We start from the raw sequence: 23116 nt of genomic DNA on the forward strand, positions 1-23116 counted from the left end.
ACAACTGTATGGCAACAAACTGGATAATGTAGAGGAAATGGACAATTTCCTGGAAACATATGAACAACCTAGACTGACCAGAGAAGAAATAGAACACCTCAACCAACCCATCACAAGCAAAGAGATCCAATCAGTCATCAAAAATCTTCCCACAAATAAATGCCCAGGGCCAGATGGCTTCACAGGGGAATTCTACCAAACTTTCCAGAAAGAACTGACACCAATCCTACTCAAACTCTTTCAAAACTTTGAAGAAAATGGAACGCTACCTAACTCATTTTATGAAGCTAACATCAATCTAATATTAAAACCAGGCAAAGATGCTACAAAAAAGGAAAACTACCAGCCAATCTCCCTAATGAATATAGATGCAAAAATCCTCAACAAAATACTTGCAAATCGAATCCAAAGACACATTAAAAAAATCATACACCATGACCAAGTGGGGTTCATTCCAGGCATGCAAGGATGGTTCAACATAAGAAAATCAATCAATGTATTACAACACATTAAAAACTCGAAGGGGAAAAATCAATTGATCATCTCAATAGATGCTGAAAAAGCATTTGACAAAATCCAACATCCCTTTTTGATAAAAACACTTTAAAAGGTAGGAATTGAAGGAAACTTCCTCAATATGATAAAGAGCATATATGAAAAACCCACAGCCAGCATAGTAGTCAATGGTGAGAGACTGAAAGCCTTCCCTCTAAGATCAGGAACAAGACAAGGATGCCCGCTGTCACCACTGTTATTCAACATTGTGCTGGAAGTGCTAGCCAGGGCAATCCGGCAAGACAAAGAAATAAAAGGCATCCAAATTGGAAAAGAAGAAGTAAAACTGTCATTGTTTGCAGATGATATGATCTTATATCTAGAAAACCCTGAGAAATCAACGATACACCTACTAGAGCTAATAAACAAATTTAGCAAAGTAGCGGGATACAAGATTAATGCACATAAGTCAGTAATGTTTCTATATGCTAGAAATGAACAAACTGAAGAGACACTCAAGAAAAAGATACCATTTTCAATAGCAACTAAAAAAATCAAGTACCTAGGAATCAACTTAACCAAAGATGTAAAAGACCTATACAAAGAAAACTACATAACTCTACTAAAAGAAATAGAAGGGGACCTTAAAAGATGGAAAAATATTCCATGTTCATGGATAGGAAGACTAAATGTCATTAAGATGTCAATTCTACCCAAACTCATCTACAGATTCAATGCAATCCCAATCAAAATTCCAACAACCTACTTTGCAGACTTGGAAAAGCTAGTTAATCAAAATTCCAACAACCTACTTTGCAGACTTGGAAAAGCTAGTTATCAAATTTATTTGGAAAGGGAAGATGCCTTGAATTGCTAAAGACACTCTAAAAAAGAAAAATGAAGTGGGAGGACTTACACTCCCTGACTTTGAAGCTTATTATAAAGCCACAGTTGCCAAAACAGCATGGTACTGGCACAAAGATAGACATATAGATCAATGGAATCGAATTGAGAATTCAGAGATAGACCCTCAGATCTATGGCCGACTGATCTTTGATAAGGCCCCCAAAGTCACTGAACTGAGCCATAATGGTCTTTTCAACAAATGGGGCTGGGAGAGTTGGATATCCATATCCAAAAGAATGAAAGAGGACCCCTACCTCACCCCCTACACAAAAATTAACTCAAAATGGACCAAAGATCTCAATATAAAAGAAACTACCATAAAACTCCTAGAAGATAATGTAGGAAAACATCTTCAAGACCTTGTATTAGGCGGCCACTTCCTAGACTTTACACCCAAAGCACAAGCAAGAAAAGAAAAAATAGATAAATGGGAACTCCTCAAGCTTAGAAGTTTCTGCACCTCAAAGGAATTTCTCAAAAAGGTAAAGAGGCAGCCAACTCAATGGGAGAAAATTTTTGGAAACCATGTATCTGACAAAAGACTGATAGCTTGCATATATAAAGAAATCCTACAACTCAATGACAAGAGTACAGACAGCCCAATTATAAAATGGGCAAAAGATATAAAAAGACAGTTCTCTGAAGAGGAAATACAGATGGCCAAGAAACACATGAAAAAATGTTCAGCTTCACTAGCTATTAGAGAGATGCAAATTAAGACCACAATGAGATACCATCTAACACCGATTAGAATGGCTACCATTAAACAAACAGGAAACTACAAATGCTGGAGGGGATGTGAAGAAATTGGAACTCTTATTCATTGTTGGTGGGACTGTATAATGGTTCAGCCACTCTGGAAGTCAGTCTGGCGGTTCCTTAGAAAACTAGATATAGAGTTACCATTCGATCCAGCGATTGCAGTTCTTGGTATATACCCGGAAGATTGGAAAGCAGTGACATGAACAGGTATCTGCACGCCAATGTTCATAGCAGCATTATTCACAATTGCCAAGAGATGGAAACAACCCAAATGTCCTTCAACAGATGAGTGGATAAATAAAATGTGGTATATACACACGATGGAATACTACACGGCAGTAAGAAGGAACGATCTCGTGAAACATATGACAACATGGATGAACCTTGAAGACATAATGCTGAGCGAAATAAGCCAGGCACAAAAAGAGAAATATTATATGCTACCACTAATGTGAACTTTGAAAAATGTAAAAGAAATGGTTTATAATGTAGAATGTAGGGGAACTAGCAGTAGAGAGCAATTAAGGAAGGGGGAACAATAATCCAAGAAGAACAGATAAGCTATTTAACGTTCTGGGGATGCCCAGGAATGACTATGGTCTGTTAATTTCTGATGGATATAGTAGGAACAAGTTCACAGAAATGTTGCTATATTAGGTAACTTTCTTGGGGTAAAGTAGGAACATGTTGGAAGTTTAGCAGTTATCTTAGGTTAGTTGTCTTTTTTTTACTCCCTTGTTATGGTCTCTTTGAAATGTTCTTTTATTGTATGTTTGTTTTCTTTTTAACTTTTTTTTCATACAGTTGATTTAAAAAAGAAGGGAAAGTTAAAAAAAAAAAAAAAGGAAAACAAGGAAAAAAAGATGTAGTGCCCCCTTGAGGAGCTTGTGGAGAATGCAGGGGTATTTGCCTACCCCACCTCGATGGTTGCTAACATGACCACAGATATAGGGGACTGGTGGTTTGATGGGTTGAGCCCTCTACCATAGGTTTTACCCTTGGGAAGATGGTTGCTGCAAAGGAGAGGCTCGGCCTCCCTATAATTGTACCTAAGAGCCTCCTCCCGAATGCCTCTTTGTTGCTCAGATGTGGCCTTCTCTCTCTACCTAAGCAAACTTGAAAGGTGAAATCACTGCCCTCCCCCCTACATGGGATCAGACACCCAGGGGAGTGAATCTCCCTGGCAACGTGGAATATGACTCCCGGGGAGGAATGTAGACCTGGCATCGTGGGACGGAGAACATCTTCTTGACCAAAAGGGGGATGTGAAAGGAAATGAAATAAGCTTCAGTGGCAGAGAGATTCCAAAAGGAGCCAAGAGGTCACTCTGGTGGGCACTCTTACGCACACTTTAGACAACCCTTTTTAGGTTCTAAAGAATTGGGGTAGCTGGTGGTGGATACCTGAAACTATCAAACTACAACCCAGAACCCATGAATCTTGAAGACAGTTGTATAAAAATGTAGCTTATGAGGGGTGACAATGGGATTGGGAAAGCCATAAGGACCACACTCCACTTTGTCTAGTTTATGGATGGATGAGTAGAAAAATAGGGGAAGGAAACAAACAGACAAAGGCACCCAGTGTTCTTTTTTACTGCAATTGCTCTTTTTCACTCTAATTATTATTCTTTTTATTTTTGTGTGTGTGCTAATGAAGGTGTCAGGGATTGATTTAGGTGATGAATGTACAACTATGTAATGGTACTGTGAACAATCGAAAGTGCGATTTGTTTTGTATGACTGCGTGGTATATGAATATATCTCAATAAAATGAAGATAAAAAAAAATAATTGGATCGGTAATTCCCTCCAAACTATATTGAATTACCATCTTTATCATATACTAACTTCCCATACGTGCATGGCTTTATAGTTAACATTTGTTGATCATTTCTTCATACCTTGTATGGTGAAAAATGCTTTATATTCATTAGCTCATCTACTCCTCACAATAGCTCTTTGATGGTTTCCTGCATGATTTTCACTTTTCGGATGAAGGAACAAAAACTTAATATGATTGAATGACTTATAAAGTATACAGCTTTGGGATGTATCAGTGCAAGTTTTTGAAAGAATAAGCTTTGGGAAGGATAAGCTTTAGGAAGAATTAGATTTGGGAAGTATAAATGTACTATACACTTCATAAGTACATTTTATAATAGTTAGGAAATACAATGGAAAGCAAGGGAGAGCGAGCGAGAGAGAACTTGTCCGTAAGAACTTAAAATTCCTGGGATCAAAGAATAAGAAATGTCTAGGACTCAGTTGAAGAAAAATGACCAAACTTGGAAGCAGATTATATAATAAAATGTGAATAAATGGCGAAAGATACTAAACTTCTGGATAGGAAAATGCAATATTTTACACAAGCCAATTGATGTTCTGGGGTTCTGTAGGTAAAATGATTTGTGCTGCTGTCCTCCCTTATATGCCCGTTTTTCAGCTTTTCCCATAATACCTCTGTTAACTTTCATCTGCTCTTTCCAGTTCCATAATTTTGTCCACATTGCTTGTGTGTTACCATCTCCTCTCCCGGTCTTCTTGCACTTGTGCGTTAATTCTTTTTATTTCTTCATTATAATTTTCTTGGGGTTTTGGAAAAGAGCAGAAATAAACATGTGTTGAATGCACCATGTTTAAATCAAAACATTAAGTGATCTTCCTAATGTGCAGTTCTAATCCTTTTACTTCCTGGCTTAAAATTCTTGAATAGTTTTTGAATATCCTTAAGATAAAAACTCAAATTCCTTATTATAGCTTAAAATGTCTTCCACAAGTCTTCCCTTTGCTTAATTCTTTTTTTGAAAACTTTGCTCAAGTTAGTTTACAAGGCAGAATGCTATTATCTATGTTCCTAATTTTACCAGAATCTACATAGTTCTTTTTTACTGGTGCACTAACTATAACATGTCCATGAGTTTATGGTTAATTTTCACATGGTTGGTTAGTAAGCCCAAGCTAGTTCTGCAACTCTAGAAACAATTCCCAGTGACCAAATACTGTTTTTTACTGTAATACTCTAATAACTATAGTTTCCTGTGACAAATATTCATTGTTTGAAACCATCCTTAGAATTACTGAAATAAACCTCTCAAAATTATAGGAAGACCCTTTGTCCTTTTTGGTAAGCAGATATAGACAGACATGCACATTTATAAGATACAGAAAGAATCTGGATTTACCTTACATTTTCACTAACTTTCTCTGTTTTCTAGTTAAACCCAGTCTACACTCAATTTTCCTGATTGTCTTAAGAATGTCTTTTTACATTTTTGTAGAACAAACTCTGGTTTATTTACATTAAGATGCAAACCAAGTTCATGAATTATATTTGGTCAGATTTAAATATTCTAAGAAGCTAATGCAGCTTAAACTTTGGGGTTCTCTATTTGCACAGGCCTCTTCCGAAGCCCTGGGAGGAGTCTAGCAATTTTGTATTCATAATTTTGTATTGTTTTCTTAAAGAGAGCAATCCAAACTATATAAACTTCAGACTCCACAAAACCTGGGTCCTTCCCTGCATTTGGTTATGTTTCTTAATCTAGAGAAACACATCTCTTCCTCTTTCCCCCCTTGCTTTTAACTTACTGATAAAACTAGGTCATATGTTCTAAGGATTGTCCCACATTCTGGCTTTGTTGGTTTTCTTTTTTGAGTTATTTATACTTCTAATTCTACTCCCTACATTTTCTGGGAACAAGAAGTTTGTTCTAAAGACTTTTGGATTCAGAACTTCAGCTTAATACTTGCATAATATCTCTGATGACTCCCGCATCCCACTTCATGCTCCATTCACACTATTTTTCAAGAGTCACGTGCTTTATCCCAACTCTACTCTTTTGCACATGTTGTTTTCTCAAAATGGAACTTCTTTCCATCAGCTTTATTGCCTAAATCCTATCAGTCCTTCCAGTCTTTGGTTAAGTGTGCCTTCTTCTGGCTGCCCTGCAGTGCCTCTTAGATCTCATGCCTGTACATCTCTACCTCACCTATTAAAGCTATTGTTTGAGTATGCAGTGAGTAATGGATGGAGGTATATACAGGAGGTACAGATATTGTAACTTTGTCTAATTTAGTTGAAGTCTTAGGTCATTAAAAAGAAGGTGTCCCATAAGAAGAACACCTTCCATCTTTGTCCTCATCACCATCTCCTTTACCCATTGGTTTCCCTTTTCATATTTTTTTCATTTCTTTTTTTGGGAAAATCCATCTCTTCTCACAGAAGAAGTTAGTTCTGCTTCTCAGGCTTTTGTTATGACTTGTAAGCTGGAGCACCTGAGGCTTTAGCTTAATGCTAAGGGGGATCTTCTGGGCAGAAACTGCCAAATCCAAAGAGGAGGGATAAGGTCTATTTCCATGAATGTGGGTTGTGGGTCCCCCAGTTGCATTTCAGAATCCCTTCCAAGGCTCATGGTGGCTAAATATTCACTGTTGTTTGTTTGTTTGTTTGTTTGTTTAAATCTAGGAAGCAGATAATTCCACTAAGGCAAGTATTAATTTTTATGAGACATACAGTATAATTTCACATAAGGAAAGTCAATGCCTCCAGTAGCAGTTTTAATGATATGTCTACAAATTATTTGATACTTCCTCCTCTCAAGAGATGGAGCTTAATTTCCCTCTCCTTGAGTGTGGAGTGGACTCCCTTCAAGTGAATAGAATATGGCAGAAGTGGCGACATTAGGTTATAAAAAGACTGTGGCTTCCACCTTGGGGTGCTCTCTGGCTTTCTCTCTCCCTTGAATCACTCCTTGCCCTGGGGGAAGCCAGCTGCCCTGTTGAAGGCAGTCTGGGGAGAAGGAAACCAGTTGCCTTGTTGTGAGGATATTCAGACTATGTGTAGGTGCACATGGCAAAGAACTGAGGCCTGCCAGCAGCCACGCAAATGAGAGTGACTGAAAGTAGATCTCTCCCTTGGTTTGACCTTGAGATGACTGCAACCCTGCCCAACAGCATAACTCCAACTTCATGAGACACTGAGCCAGAACCTCCCAGCCAAACCACTTCTGCATTTTGGACATAGAGAAACTGTGTGAGATCATAAATGTTTGCCTTATTAAACTGCTAAGTGTGAGGTCATTTGTTACACAGCAAAAAATAACCAAATTACCTCCTGTTAATATTTTGCCCCTTTCAAAGCAACAACTCTCGTATTATTGTAAAATGGAAAACATGTCTATTTGCTGGTCAGGCTGATATTTGGCTGGTTACACAGGATGTAAATGTTTTTCTTTTTTCTTTTTTCTTTTTCTTTTTAAATCTATGATAGATGTTGCTAACTCAGGGATGGGTTTTTTTTTTTATTTCTTCTAAAAAAAGAAGGGATATAGAACTCCCCAATTCATTCCACTACAAATATTCTCCATCAAGAGTAAACAGGGAACCATAATGTAAATGATGGACTCTGGTTAATAGTATAATTATAATAATATTCTTTCATCAGTTGTAACAAATGTACCACACTAATGCAAGGTGTTGATATTGGGGGGTGGGGGGTGGGGTGGTATATGGGAACTCTTATTTTCTGTATGAGTTTTTTGTAAACCTACAACTTCTGTAATAAAAAGGTTTACTTAGTGTTCATGAAAAAAGATATGAAATAGTTCTTTGGAAGTTAAATAATCAATTTCAAAGTCTCAAAAACAAAAACAAAAAAATAGAAAAAGAGGAGAAGACTATACATAGAAAGACATTTTAAAGAAGAACTTAAAATCCAAGGTGGGTAATAAGAAAGTAGGAGAACACATATCACTTCAAAAATATTGAAGTTCCCACAGTCAGATGAATTGCATTTTGGGTTACAGAGAATCTGTAGACATGTTCTTAGAGTCATAAGTTTTTGAGACAGAAATTCTAGGAGAGATGGGAAGATACAAACAAGCTTTTTGAACCCTGCCTCTTCCAAAATTGAACAAAATAACATAAGAGAAAAGGGGTAGGAAAAGAATGTGGTGCGGGGTAATAGTACTGAAACTACAGAAGACATATCAATTTATTGGCTAGCCTGCCAACCCCCCTTTCTTGGGGAAACTATTTCAGTCTTTGTGGACCAAGTAAAGCTTCTAATCATAGTTGCCCAAATCTCAAGCCAATGTGTTTAGCATCTGATGTAGTAGGGGCCAATCATAGCATCCAGCCTGTGCCATGGTGATTGGTTGAGGAATTGCCATGTGGTCAAAGCAGATCCAATCAGTGCCTTCCAAGTGTTTGATACAGGAATGAATTGCTAAAATGAGGGGATGGAAATATGAGGCTACTGGCAGTCATTTTGCTAGCCACAGGGAGAGAGCTGAGGGAGTCACTGGATCAGTCACATTGGAAATCCGGTTATTTGCATCAGTGATTTTCCTTTTTCGCTTAAGCTAATTTTAGTTGAGTTTCTTTATTTGAACCAAGATGACCCTGGTGGAAAAAAAAGTGCTAATTGCAAAACACAGATTTTGAGATACTTCTGCCAGAAACAAAAAGTACTGGACTTCCCTCAATAAGAGGGCAGCACACATTTTGTGAAATGTGTGGGAGTTTTTATGTCAAATTCTATAAATTTGAAGATCACAACGCTGGTGGAGTAGGTGGGCCAAGAGTCATATTCTGTCACAGACCAACAGTGTTTAAAGGTGTTTTTTGGGGGCCAGAAGGGAGAACAGATATTGCATACCACTTTTTTCTGACCTGATGTTTTCTATCTGTCTATGTATCTATGTATCTATGTATCTATGTATCTATCTATTTACTTTTTTCTTTATGCTGTTTTCAGTTGGAAATATGTGAGTCTTCTATTTAGAGCTTGATAGAAACAAATACAATTTATAGGAGCTTTATCTGGAAACCTCATCTGGAACATTAAAGTGCCATGATGCCAGTACTTTGGCGGCATAGAAGAGTAGAGCTATGATACAATGAGTAATGTGTTAACTATTCTTCATGCACATGGGTATTTTTAGTATTCTCGTTTTCAAACTTAGCTGCACATTAGAATTACCTTGAACATTTAAAACAGAAACAACTTATGCCTGGATTGTATCTCCAGAGATTCCATTTAATTGGAATGAGATTTGGCTTGAGCATTAGTAATTTTGAATTTTGAAATTTGCAATACTTTAAGACACAGAAAAATTGCAGGAAGAATACAAAGAACCCCCATGTACACTTTATCCAGTTTCATCAATTTTTAATAATTTGCCATATTTGCTTTATCATTTTCTCTCTCCTCTCTCTCTCTCTCTCTCTCTCTCTCTCTCTCTCTCTATATATATATATATATATATATATATATATATATATATATATATATATATATTCCTAATCAATTTCAGTGTGGGCTCTATGTATTATGCTCCTTTACTCTTTAAAATTTCAGTGGATATTTCTTAAGAATAAGGATATTCTTTTACATAAGTATAGTATGGTTATCAAATTCAGGAAATTTAAGACTGATACAATATTCTTTTATCTAATATGAAATCTATTAAGAGGATTTAAAAGAGCATAAAATTTGTCTAAATAAATTATTGTTGACTATTTAATTATACTGTTTTATTTTCCTAGGCTGTTTAAAGCAGATACCATGAAATGTGTTGGCTTAAACAATGGGCACTTATTAGCTTACATTTTGAGGCCAAGCAAATGTCCAAATCAAGGCATCATCAAGGTGATGCTTTCTTCCTGAAGGCTGCCAGTGATCCCTGGCTCCTCTGACACATGGAAAAGTACAAGATGGCATCTGTTGGTTTCTCCCTTCTCTTCTAGGTTTCCTTGATTTCAGTTTCTTGTTTCCATGACTTTCTCTCTCTGTTTTCATCCCATTTATAATGGACTCTGGTAAAAGGATTAAGATCTATACTGATAGAGGTGGGTCGCATCTTAACTGAAGTAGCCTCATCAAAAGGTCCTACTTACAATAGGCTTACACCCACAGGAAGGGATTAGATTTAAGACTGTGTTTTCCTGGGGTACATACAGCTTCAACCACCATATATACCAAATATAAACATCTATTTTAAAATACAGCATTGTGTGTGTGTGTGTAATTTTTTCTTCCACTGGACTGAGTCATTGAGGACAGGATCTGTGTCATTTTTATCTTGGTATTTTAGCAACATGTACAATTCTTGATACATAATAGGTGCCAAATAAAAGCATAAAGCTGAATGTTTAATGAATGACTGTGAATTATATAATATTTTAGATGTGTTTGTTAAATAAATGATGTGGTACCTTAGCAAAGAAAATTATAACCACTAGGATTTATGATAGTTTCATTAAAACTTGGCAAAATTAAACTAAGTACATGTCTGTTTTGAAAAGAAAGAGTATGCTTATCAATATTTTTAGGACATAAAGTTAGGATTTATATTAAATTTGGTAGATACCAAAATCAGAATTTGAAATCCTCTTAGTTCAAAGCTATAATCAATCATGTGTGAAGTTCTGCATTAGATTAAAAAGTAAATTACACAAGTAGCAGTTTAAGCAAAATTTATTTGTCCTGGTTAACTGGTAACTGAATATGAGCTAATAGTGTGAGCCAAGTATGGTAGGAAATGAAATCAAACAGCATTCATTAACACAAATATAGTGACTAGACTATTGGAGTTGAGGATAAATCTGATTCTGAAGGTATGTTCCAGAACATGAGGTTTGTCAATCTTTTCTAGAGATGCTTAAGAATGGGGCCTGTGCCATCTTAGAGATACCTGCATAGTTTCTGATCATTCCGAATGATTTCAAGATGGATGGAATCACTAGATGACATTCAAATTTTCTTTTTCTACTTAGGTCAACATCAGTGTGCAGGTTTCTTTCTTAATATTGATTTTGTTATGCCTGTTGTTAATGTGTTATTTAACCAAGGCACTTTTTCTAACCTTTTCCAATGAGTAGGAGTTATCAATGTACCATGAAAGAGTAAATATCAGAAATAGCGTCACCAAATAAACAAAAAGAGCATTAAGGGAAGCATTACATGAGCTTTCTCCTGTCAAGGATAAAGGTCAAGGTGAAGAGAAAGTAGAGACCAACTTATAGCTGTGAGCTCCCAAGCAATCCAGATTCAAGCCCTTATTCTACTCATTTTCTACTGTACTTATATTCTACGCAATCTTTCTGACTTTTCATCTGACATTTTAGAAATCTTTTCACTGATATTCTTTTTTTTCAAGGTTCTCAGCATTGCATTTTATTTAAAACAGAAATAGTTAGAACTATTTTTTGAATAACAACAAGTTTGCGTCTTTTAAAAATTTCCTTATCCTTATGCCTGTAACTGTGTTAGGTGATGGGGATACAGAAAAAAAATGTATATATTTTCTACTCTGGAATTCTCCCACAGTCTCAGTGAGTCATATGAACACATAAATGCAGTGATTTCAACGTAATTTTGATAATCTATTATAGTATTCTTAAAGCACATACCCAACTATGTGCCTCTATGAAAGCCTTCATTTGATTTTATTTTAAAGTATTCAGTGATTTAGCACAAAACTTATTGAAAACTTACTCTGTGCTAGCTATTGTATCAGGTATTCTGTTTTTTTAAATTAAATTCAGTTTTATTGAAATATATTCACATAACATATAATCATCCATAGTGTACAATGTTCACAGCACCATCATATAGCTATGCATTCATCACCCCAATCTACCCTTGAACATTTTCCTTACACCTCAAAGAAGCAGACTAAGAATAAAAAATAAAAGTAAAAAAGAACACCCAAATCATCCCCCCATCCCACCCTATTTTTCATTTAGTTTTTTGTCCCCATTTTTCTTCTCATCCATCCATACACTGGATAAAGGGAGTGCGAACCACAAGGTTTTCATAATCACACTGTCACCCCCTTGTAAGCTACATTGTTATACAATCATCTTCAAGAGTCAAGGCTACTTGGATGGAGTTTGATGGTTTCAGGTATTTACTTCTAGCTATTCCAATACATTAAAACCTAAAAAGTGTTATCTATATAGTGCATAAGGATGTCCACCAAAGTGGCCTCTCGACTCCATTTGAAATCTCTCAGCCACTGAAACTTTATTTTGTTTCATTTTGCATCCCCCTTTTGGTCAAGAAGATGTTCTAAATCCCACGATGCTGGGTCCAGATTCATCCCTGAGAGTCATATCCTGCGTTGCCAGGGAGATTTACACCCCTGGGAGGCAGGTCCCACATGGGGGGAGGGCAGTGAGTTCACCTGACAAGGTGGCTCAGTTAGAGAGAGAGAGAGAGTGCCACCACATCTGAGCAACAATGAGGAGTACTCAGGGGGAGACTCTTAGGCACAATTATTTGCAGGTTTATCCTCTCCTTTGCAGTAACGAGCTTCATAAGAGCAAGTCCCACGATAGAGGGCTTGACACTCGAATGGCCAGTCCTCAATGTTTGTGATTACACTGATATTCTTTTTTAGTATTAAGGAACTATCCTTCAATAATTGATGTCTTAAGAGATTTCTATTAGGATTAGGTACAGGATTTCAAACTAAAACCTTTTCTGCAGCTACTAAGACACAATGTACTGAGTATTTAAGAACTTCAGGAGAGGACAGACCTGTTGACAAAGATGTCTTTTGAATGCATCAATTTAGAATATTTTGTTTTTACTAACCTAACACATGAAGTATAGCTGAGCACACATGTACCTATATGCTTTTGCCTTTGCACCACTCTAACCAAATGCATTTTAAATAATTATTATATAATTTAATAAATTCCACTATTCCAGTATAATAGATTTTCTACCTGCTTTTCCTTAAGGTTTTTTCTATTGTCATTATTCTGTTTTTGCTGAGACGAATATTCAATTTGTTTATTTTCAACCATCTGGAATTTACTTTCTTATGGCATAAGATAGAAATTTAACTTTAATATATATATAATATATATATATATATATTTACACTTTTATAAAAGGGGGTTTATTTGGTTACACATTTACAGTCTTAAGGCCATAAAGTGTCCAAGATAATGCACCAACAATCAGGTACCTTCGCTGGAGGATGGCCAGTGGTGTCCGGAAAACCTCTGTTAGCTGGGAAGGCAGGTGGCTGGCGTCTGCTCCAAGTTCTGGTTTCAAAATGGCTTTCTCCCAGGACGTTCCTCTCTGGGCTTCATCTTCTCTCCAAAATGTCACTCTTAGTTGCTCTTGGGGGTATCTGTCTTCTCTTAGCTTCTCCAGAGCAAAAGTCTGCTTTCAACGGCCATCTCCAAAATGTCTTTGTAAGCTGAAGCTCCTCTCTCAGTTCCAGTGCATTCTTCAAAGTGTCCCTCTTGGCTGTATCAGCTTGCTCCTTCTGTCTGATCTTATATAGTGCTCCAGTAATTTAATTCAGACCCACCCTGAATGGGTGGGGCAACACCTCCATGGAAATTATCCAACCAAAGGTCTTGTCCACAGTTGACTGAATCACATCTCCATGGAAACACCCAAAGGATTCCAAAATCTAATCAACGCTAATATGTCTGCCCACACAAGATTGCAGCAAAGATAATGGCATTTTGGGGGACATAATACATCGCACTGGCACATACCTAACAAAATCTAACATATCTAACAAAAGATTAATATCCACAATATACAAAGACCTCCATCAACTCAAGAAGAAGAACAACCCAGAAAATAAAAAATGGGTTGAGGATATAAACAGGGAATTGAGAAAAGAAGAAATCTAAATATGTTGAATGCATATATGCAGGTTCTTCAAAGACAGTATTTCTGAACTTCGTAACAACCCAATGAAATGGGTATAGACATAAAGAAATAGGTAAAATAACATATTCAAGGGCAAACAGTTTGCAAATTAAGGAGCCAAGATTTGAATCCAGGTGTGTCTGGCACCAAAGCTTGGACTCTCCACTGAATCTTGCTGTTGAATCTCACCTAGGCTCAATTTTTTTTCAAGAAAAAGAATAAAGAAGTCCTTAAAAATTAAGAAGTAAAAGCAACAATCCAATAGAAAAATAGGCAAAATATCTTAATAACTCATAGGAAAAGAAATACAAATGGCCCTAAACATAAGGAACGCTCAATCCTGCCCATCTTAGGAGAAATGCAAATTAAACTATCCCAAGATCTTACTTCTCACCTCCCAGGTTGGCAAAACACAAAAACTGACAACATAATTTGCAGACAAATCTGTACTTTAATATTTTTAATGCATGGATTTCTGAGTTTCCCAAAGAGGATTTTTTTTTAATTAGCATTTTTCCACTAATATTTCTCATATACAATGGAAGGCAGAAGAATGCTCCCCCAATGATATCCACTTTCTAATCTCTGGAACCCAAAAATATGTTGCCTTACATGGCAAAAGGGACTTTTCAGGACCTTCAGATGGTATATTAGCCTGAGTTAACCAGGTGGGCCCAATCCAATCACATGAGTCCGTGAAAGCGAAGAACAAGGCAGAAGAGTAGGTCAGAGAGATTTGTTGATGCAAGCATGAAAAGTATGAGAGGGACTTGACCTGCTGTGCTGACATTGAGGGTAGAGGAAAGAGACCATGAGCCAAGAAATGTGGGTGGCATCTTGCACCTGGGAATGGCCCTTAGCTGGCAGCTAGCACAGAAACAAGGACGTCAGCCCTATAGGGCCAAGGACCTGGATTCTGCCACTGACTTAGTGAGCAAGGAAATAGGTTCTCCTCTAGAGCCTCTGGAAAGGAACTCATTTCTGCTTACACCTTGATTTTAGCTCAGTGAAACCTATGCTGTACTTCTGACCTAAATATGTGTTAATTTGTTATGGCAGCAATAGAAAACTAAAACATATACTAAGTGATTATATATATAGGTCTTTATAATTTGTAAGCTTCTAAATTTGTGTTAATTTGTTATGGAAGAAATAGAAAACCAAAACATATACTAAATATATATATATATGGGTAAGCTTCTAAATTTGTGTTATGACAGCAATAGAAAACTAAAACATACACTAAATAATTATATATGGGTCTTTTGTCAAAATTTCTATTTTGTACTATTTGTCCATGTGTGTATTTGGGGGCTAATACCACAATGAATACTCACTATAGTTTTATTGTATATTTTGATATATACTCATGAAAGAGGTCTGTTTTAATGTTATTTTTTCAGAATTTCCTTAGCTAGTCATGAAAATTTTACTTTCTAGGAACTTTAAATCAGCCATCAAATTTCATTTAAAATCAGGTTGACATTTTTATTAGAATAGAATTGCTTTTTGATTACATTGGTGAGAACTATCTCTAAAATTTGCATCTTTCTGTTCATGAGAAATCTATCATTTATTTCACAAAGTTTACATAATTTTAAAAATAGGTCTTAATATTACTTCGGTTATTTTTTAGATGTAATTAATTAAACTTTTAAGTTTTCCCCCTTAAGAATTTATTAAGATTTATTGAAATTTTAATAATTTCTTTTGATATTGATGATGGGATATTTGTTCTGTTAAATTTACTAATGAGCTATTGTTGGTGCATAGGAAAGCTATTGATTTTATATAAGAGTAGCTTGTGCTTCCCTATCTGTTCTAGCTCTTTGACAGTTGATTCTTCTGGATTTTCTGGGAAGAAGGTTATATTGCTTACAAATACTGGTGGTTTTGTGTCTTATACCTATTTCTTTTTGTGGTGTTGTACTAGCTATATATTTCTTCGGTGTTGAAAAGTTATGGTAAGAATATGAATACTTGTATTTTTCCTGATTGAAATAAAAATGCTTATACATGTTCGTATTGTGGTAGGTTGACTTAGGTATCCCAATTTAGACATGTTCTTAACCTTAATCTACATTCCTGTGGGTGTGAACCCAGTAGAAAATGGGACCTCCTGAAGATGTTATTTTAGGTTAACATATGGTCCAACTGAATGAGGTTGGTTTTATCTGGATTACTGGAAGAGAAGAGATGGAACGCAGCAGGTACCTGAAAGAGAAAGGATAGGACTTTACCATGTGAAGGGAAAGTCAGGGGAACTGTAACCAAGAAATTAAGAATTAACAAACAATTGTGATTACTGAATCATTATATAGATGTTTTTCTGTTTATATTGTAGAGTAGGCAGATGTTAATACCTGAAATTACTGAAACTCAACTAGTCTTGCCTCTGTTTACAGTTCCCTCACCCTTGTTTGTACTTACTATTATAATAGCTTTGTGTATACCTATGATAGTAATAGTTATTTTAGTCTAGTCTCAGTCCTGTGTATACTTACTATTGTAATAGTAACAACTCCAAAAACCCTGAACTCCTTAGGCTGGAGGAGACAAAGTTTTGGGAGCACAGGCCGTCTGATCGCCTGCTTCTTACCTGGCATTAAACACGTTCTCTCTTTGAAGCGCAGGTGCCATGGATTGGCTGTTAAGTGCATCAGGCAGAGAACACACTGCTTTTGTTTGGTATCAAAACCAAGGAGTGCTGGCTCTCCTGACCCGGGGAGGAAGCAAGCCTGCTAGCCTCTGAAACCGTGAGTCAGTAAATTCCTGATGTTAACCAACCCATTGTGTGGCATTTGTCACAGACTCTGGCAAAACTAAGGCAACCATTAAGAATGTTCTCTTTAGTTGTGGTAAATTCTCATATAGAGAATTCCTCTTATAGTAGAGGAAGTCTTATTCTATTCCTGGCATGGTAGACTATTTTTATTTTTAAGTGTTAAAAAAATGAGTGTTTCAAATCCTTAGGTTGGTTTTATGGGCTTTCTTTTAAATCTGGTGATGTAGTGAATTCCAGTAATAAATTCCCGAATGTTTATCCATCATTGCATTTCTGAGAAAATCCTAATTGGTTATGATATAATCTTTTCACTTAGTCAATTATTTTCACGAAGACTTATTGGGTACTACTGTGTGAACTGTTCCAGACACTTGGCCTATAGCCAGAGAACAAAGCAGGAAAAGATTCCCTTACGTTTTGAAGGAGATACAGACAATACATAACAGACAGAATGAATCAGTAAATCTGTGTAGAGTGTTAGCAGGTGATAAGATCTATGGAAAAAGAAAAGTAGTTCTGAGGGGAATCAGAACTCTCAGGGGAGGTAGGAGTGCTCTAGGAGTTAAACAGGTGGTCAGAATAGGCCTCATTGAGATTATTGGAATAAGGACTTGACTGAGTAAGGAAATGAGCCATGTGGCTAATTTACAGAGGGGCCCTAGAGAAGGGTACTTAAAGGCTGGAGTACATGCATTTGAAGAGCAGCAAGGAGGCCTGTGTAGCTGGAGTGGAGGGGATGAGGGGGTTCTTAGAGGGAGATGTGGATGGAGAGAAGAGCTTGGGTTGCATGGGTCTTTTAACTAATTTTACTGTGTTTTGGTTAATAACACAGCTTAAACATTTTCTAATATTTGGAATTTATGGTGCTTTCTTTGTGTCTTCCTAAGATCAAGAATGTAAATCTGTATGTTTATATGCATATATATTTCATTTATATCAGTAATGTCAAGTTGTTAATCGATGCTTCAAACTTTATCCACATTTATTTATCCTCTATTTGATCTGTTAATTTATTAGAAAACTTGGCTAAATTCTATTGCTATGAGTATATCTGTATGAATTTCTACTTCTATACCTAATTGTTTAAGTACACATTGAATTTATATTATTAGGGTCATAAAAGATATGTGACTTTATCTTTTGGTTGATTTTACATTTTACCAGATAAAAATAATCCTCTTGTCTTATTGATTTTGTTTGTCATGAGATCTATTTGACTGGTACTATTGTATTTATTTCTATTCTTTTTTAAAACTTTGCCTAGTTTCTTTTTGTTCTTCTCTTTATTTTCAATTAAAAAATCATTTTGTTATAGGTGTGTCTCTTTAACCAGCACACAGCATATAGTTGGGTAAACTCCACTGAATCTGAGAATGCCTATCTTCTTATTTAGGTATTTATGTTTGGTTGTTTTCTTGGTATATTGTTTTGTGCTTGCTATTTATTATGGTTTTTTTGTTTGTTGTTGTTTTTTGTTGTTTTTTGTTTGTCTAGATTAAGAGTTTTATGTTTTTCTATTAATATTGATAATTAATATCTATTGAGTTCCCCTTCAGACATAACAATCCCTTTTGCATTCTGTTTTTATCTCTTCTTCCACCATACTACTTCTATTCATGTTTGTTTAAAATCATCTGGAATTTTATTTCCAGGCTAAAAAATACCTCTTTAGTGTTGAAAATTATTTCTGACTTCAAGTTTTATAGCTATTTTATCAGTAATTATTGAGGTTGAATTTATTATTCTTACTGATTTCTTTTCTTACTATTATTTTTCTTTGTCCTCTTTTTTTTGTGTCAGTGGACAAATCCTTTCAAAAAATCATCACAAGTCTGAAAATATCTATTTGCCTGCATAATAAAAGTTCACTTGGCTTCAAATAGAATACTTAGTTTAAGAAGTTATCCCTTAGAAATTTGAAAAAATTACCTTATTACCTTTTAGCTTCCAAAATGGCAGGTGAGAAGTCTTTGGTCAATATAATGCTCACCTTTTTGTTGGCAATTTCTACTATTTGGTTTACTATTTCTCACTTTGAAGAATTTTAGAATATTCTCTTTGTATTTTAATTCAGAAATTTCTTCAGGATCTTTCTGGGCATGGAGTTTGTTAAAAATATACTTTTCCAGAGCTCCAACTCTAAAGAAATGGATTCAGTAAGTCTCTAGAAATTTGTATTTTTAATAGGTATCCCAAGTGATTCTGATGCAAATGGTCTACAAACAAGTGATAAAGGTATATAAAACTACCACCACATTATTGTTTCTGCCCATTTCTTCCAATAACCTTTGCCTAAATATAATATTGCACTGATTCTGAGACATAATTTTTCACTATTGAAATCAGTCTGTATCATAAAATGAATGGCATCTCACATTCTCTTTTGGCCAGATGTGATAGAGTTGTTGTTGCCTGTGCACGTACAAAAATCAGAAATGCCAGCTTCGGAATCTGTAGAATGGTTATCAGTGGTTTGGAAAAAGTCCTGAGGGCAATTGTGAAATACTCATCTAGACCCTGAAAATGAAATAGTTGGGGGAGAGGTGTGAGGTAATGAATCAGAGGTGATTAGCAATATTCCTGAGACAGGAGTCCAAGATAGGCTAGCTCTACACACAATTGCGATGTCAGCTTACGACATCTACAGCAACCACCTACAACACTTAAGTTTTCGTTTATACAATCTTTTAAAAAATGCTGCATTACAAACATTCGTGATGGGGATCTTACTATCAGGATGTGCACTAACTGACAGGCAAACAAAAATTTCTCTTCTGGCCTGAGGATACATGCTCCAGCTGCTCACACAGTTCTATTTCAACCACTCCCCATCCACACAGATGATTACCTAAGATTTACCAAACATATGCGGAAACATTGACCATGAGAAAAGAGTTATGGAACTCAAAAACAAACCCACCTCCCTAGTATCGCCAACCTCAGGAAACAGAGATGAGGTAAAAGGCAAAAAATGTAAAGATAGCATTCTCAAGAATACTACATTTAGAAAAACACACTGCCATAAATAGAAAACATCATTGAAAACATTTTGAAGTAGATGATCTAAATAGCAGAATGAACACAGCTCAAGACTGAATTACTGAGGTGAAGAAAATGTTATTTTCCCAGAATACACTGCAAAAGAAAAAAGGGAAAAAATAAGTGTAAAAGAACATTTTGGAGAAATAGAGAATAGATTAAAAAATTCCAATATCTATTTAATGGGGGCTCTAAAATAAGAAAACAGAAAGGTTAGAAGGGAATAAATTATCAAAGAAATAACAAAAGAAAAATTTTCTATAGTGAAGAATGACTACAGACTCAAAGTGCTGATAGGTGAAATGGAATGAATTAAAGAATATGTGTATACACATGTATATATATACAATATATATATACTACAACCCTATGCCAATTAATTTTAAATTCTAAATAAAATATACCATTAATAAAATATAACAATACAGTTGACTCAAAAATATATGATTTACATGAATAGAACAATATACATGGGCGAAATTGAGAAAGTTGTTCCAAATTACCTATGTTAAAAGGATCAGGTCCACATGATGTCAACTGTTAGTTATTTTAAATATTCAAGGAATAGACAATTTTATTGTTTTTTAAACCGTTCTAGAGAAAAATATAAAAATCCACACCTATTTTAAAAATCAGTCATTGGTCTGATAAAATATTCTGTATAAGCAGATGTAATTAAGTTATAGACATCAATCATAAAAGAGGAAAAAATATATGCTCAAACATCCCTTTAAGGATTTTTAAATAATGAAGAATTGAAAACAACCTTGAGGTTCTTCAGTAATTTAATATAACCATAAAATCATTTTGCATGAGATTTGATCAAGAAAATGAAATTGAACATGTGTATTTACATTGCCTTTTGACCCAAATTCTTTGAAATGGTAGCAAGTACTTTTAAAAGGATGAATTCATAATTCTTCTGGAAGACAACAGAAAGTATCAACTGTGGATCAGAAATTTATGAAGAATTCCTAAAGGTAGAAAACATGGGGTATGGAATAACAGAGAAACAAGATGGAAAGAAGCTCTCAGTTGAAAGCACATATAAGAAAAGACAGCTAATGAGGTGAGAATAGATTTCAGGAGTGGGAGATGGCCCTGTAGAAAATGTCAGCATGATTAATTGAGATAAACTGCATTTTTGAGGATTTGGGTCTTCAACACTCTGCCTCCCCTACTGATAGTGTATTTGCCTTCAGTTTTAAAACATTGGGTGTGGATTTTCTGTCCTAACTCCTACGGAGGATAATGCCTAGATACCTACAATTAGAGCCCTAGAGATGGAGGCAATTATTTCCCAGTTAACAATCATACATCTGTCAGAAAATTGTTTGGAACTAATACATAATTGGTGTACAAAAATGAGTGTAAGAATTCAAGGTCTAATACTCCTAAGTAAATAATGAGTGTTTATCAGAAGATTCAGAAATGGAAAGGGCATAATTAAAGCTTGACAGAGTTTATTAAAGAAATTGATTTCTCTATGATTTATAGAGTCAAGTAAGGGAAGGATATGGATAGAAATTACTCTTAAGACTCAACACAGATTCTGCATTTCCTTAAAAAATGGAACTTCTTGTATAAAGAGGGGCAAGTATAGCCAATGTTGCTGTAATAATTGAGAGTAGAAATATCCTGTTTTCTTTAAGCCTGGGGATGCCACTTGAGTTAAAGTTAACATAGTGAAGATCATGGGAAAGGCAATTCTGCCAATGATGGTTACAGGGAACTATGAGAAACCAAGGTTATTTCCAAGGCGTGGGAAAAGACAGCATTACACCTGGGCTCAGGCATATGATTGAGAGGCTGCAGAACTGGTAGGTATATAAGGCCAAGAGAATTACATGCTTGATGGCATGTCTTGGGACCTGAGACTGTTCATGCTTTCAATTTAAACAATGTAACAACAACTGTGGTGTCTTTGGGATCTACTGAAAATCAGAGAGCAAAAATTGGTCCTTTAAAATAAACAATGAGGTATAAATTTCAGGACATCAAAAGACCTAGAGGTCATTCAAAGTGTTCTATTGCCCCTTTGTTCTCGACTCAGAGAACAACATTAGAAATTTCCATCTTATATGTGAGAAACTTTTTTTTCCATATGTCTGAGAACATATGGACTTCTGAATTTTATCTGGAACTTCTTTCTTCGTCTCTTTTGTCCCTATTCTGCTCCATTTTGATTTGTCTGTCTGTAGCTTCTCACTCTGGGATCCTGTCTGTGAGAGGGCAATGAGAGGGCAATTGGTGTTCAGTTTTGAGCTTTCACGTGGCACAGATTGCTCCAATCCTTTCAGGCCTCATTGTGGATTCCTTGCCTTCAGCAACTATTGGAATGGGCAAAATCCCCCACAGCTTCAGCTGCTGTTCTTATATTGGCCCTCTACAAGTTCCAATTATTACTGCTTGGCTCTTTTGAGAGTATCCTATTCTCAGGCTGACAAATGCTCTCCATGGCTTCTCTCTACTTCCTGTACCCAGCCAAGGACATGCAGGTTTGGTGACTGTTATTGGTTTGTCCTCAATTACTTATCTTTTGGACTTGTGAGGAATACTGCTACCTAGATTTGTAGTAAATGTTGCTCATGAGTTTCTAGTTTTGTTATCTAGTTGCACAGCCAGTTTTTATGGGGGAATTTGAAAAGATTAAAAAAATACATATCTACTGCCACCATCTTCCCCAAATTCCTAATTAATTTTATAATTTAAAGACTTATATAAACTAAATGGAGACTTCTTTGCAGAAATGGAAAAGCTAATCATTAAATTTATATGGAAGGGTAAAGAAACACAAATATCCAAAACCGTCTCGGAAAAGAAGAACAAAGTAGGAAGACTCACACTTTCTGATGTTTAAAAGTTACCACAAAGCTACAGCAATTAAAACAGCACAGTACTAGCACAAGCACAAACATTAGACCAATGGAATTGAACTGAAATTTCTGAAATAAACCCTCACATCTATGGCCAACTGATGTCCGTTCTAAGTTAATCAATAAATTTAATGAAATTCTAACAAAACACCAATATGCTTTTTTTAAATAGAGCAAGAGAAATTGATACTAAAATTCATATGGGAAAATAAATATGCAGAAAAGAGAGGAAAATACAGAAAGTGAAAAATCTACAAGGGAGAACCAGCCTTACCAGATATTAAAACATTTTATAAAGTTTCCATAATTTAAAAAGTGTGATTTTGGCTCTTGAATACACAGACAATGGAATAGAATAGAAATTACAGAAATAGACTTAAGTACACTTGCATTTGGTATATGAAGATGGTGGCATTTCAAATCACTAGTCAATGATAACTTTATTTTTCTTTTTTTATTAGAGAAGTTGATCATTATACTGTGATTATAAGAAAATGTCTTTTTCCAAAAGAAATATACATTGAAGTATTTAGTATTAAAGGAGCATCATGTCTGCAATTTACTCT

General features: G+C 35.5%; 1 protein-coding gene across 1 annotated transcript in view; it reads right to left on the minus strand.

Moving 5' to 3' along the window:
- Positions 1–23116, minus strand: part of LOC119541384 (basic salivary proline-rich protein 3-like) — an 80957-nt gene that overhangs the window by 15523 nt on the left and 42318 nt on the right. Inside the window, exon 2 of the mRNA XM_037845254.1 lies at positions 4623–4749. Within this exon, the coding sequence (XP_037701182.1) occupies positions 4623–4671 (49 nt within the window). The 5' untranslated portion in view covers positions 4672–4749. The remainder of the gene's footprint in view (positions 1–4622; positions 4750–23116) is intronic.

This window comes from Choloepus didactylus, chromosome 8, assembly GCF_015220235.1.
Source record: "Choloepus didactylus isolate mChoDid1 chromosome 8, mChoDid1.pri, whole genome shotgun sequence".
Taxonomy (NCBI): domain Eukaryota; kingdom Metazoa; phylum Chordata; class Mammalia; order Pilosa; family Megalonychidae; genus Choloepus; species Choloepus didactylus.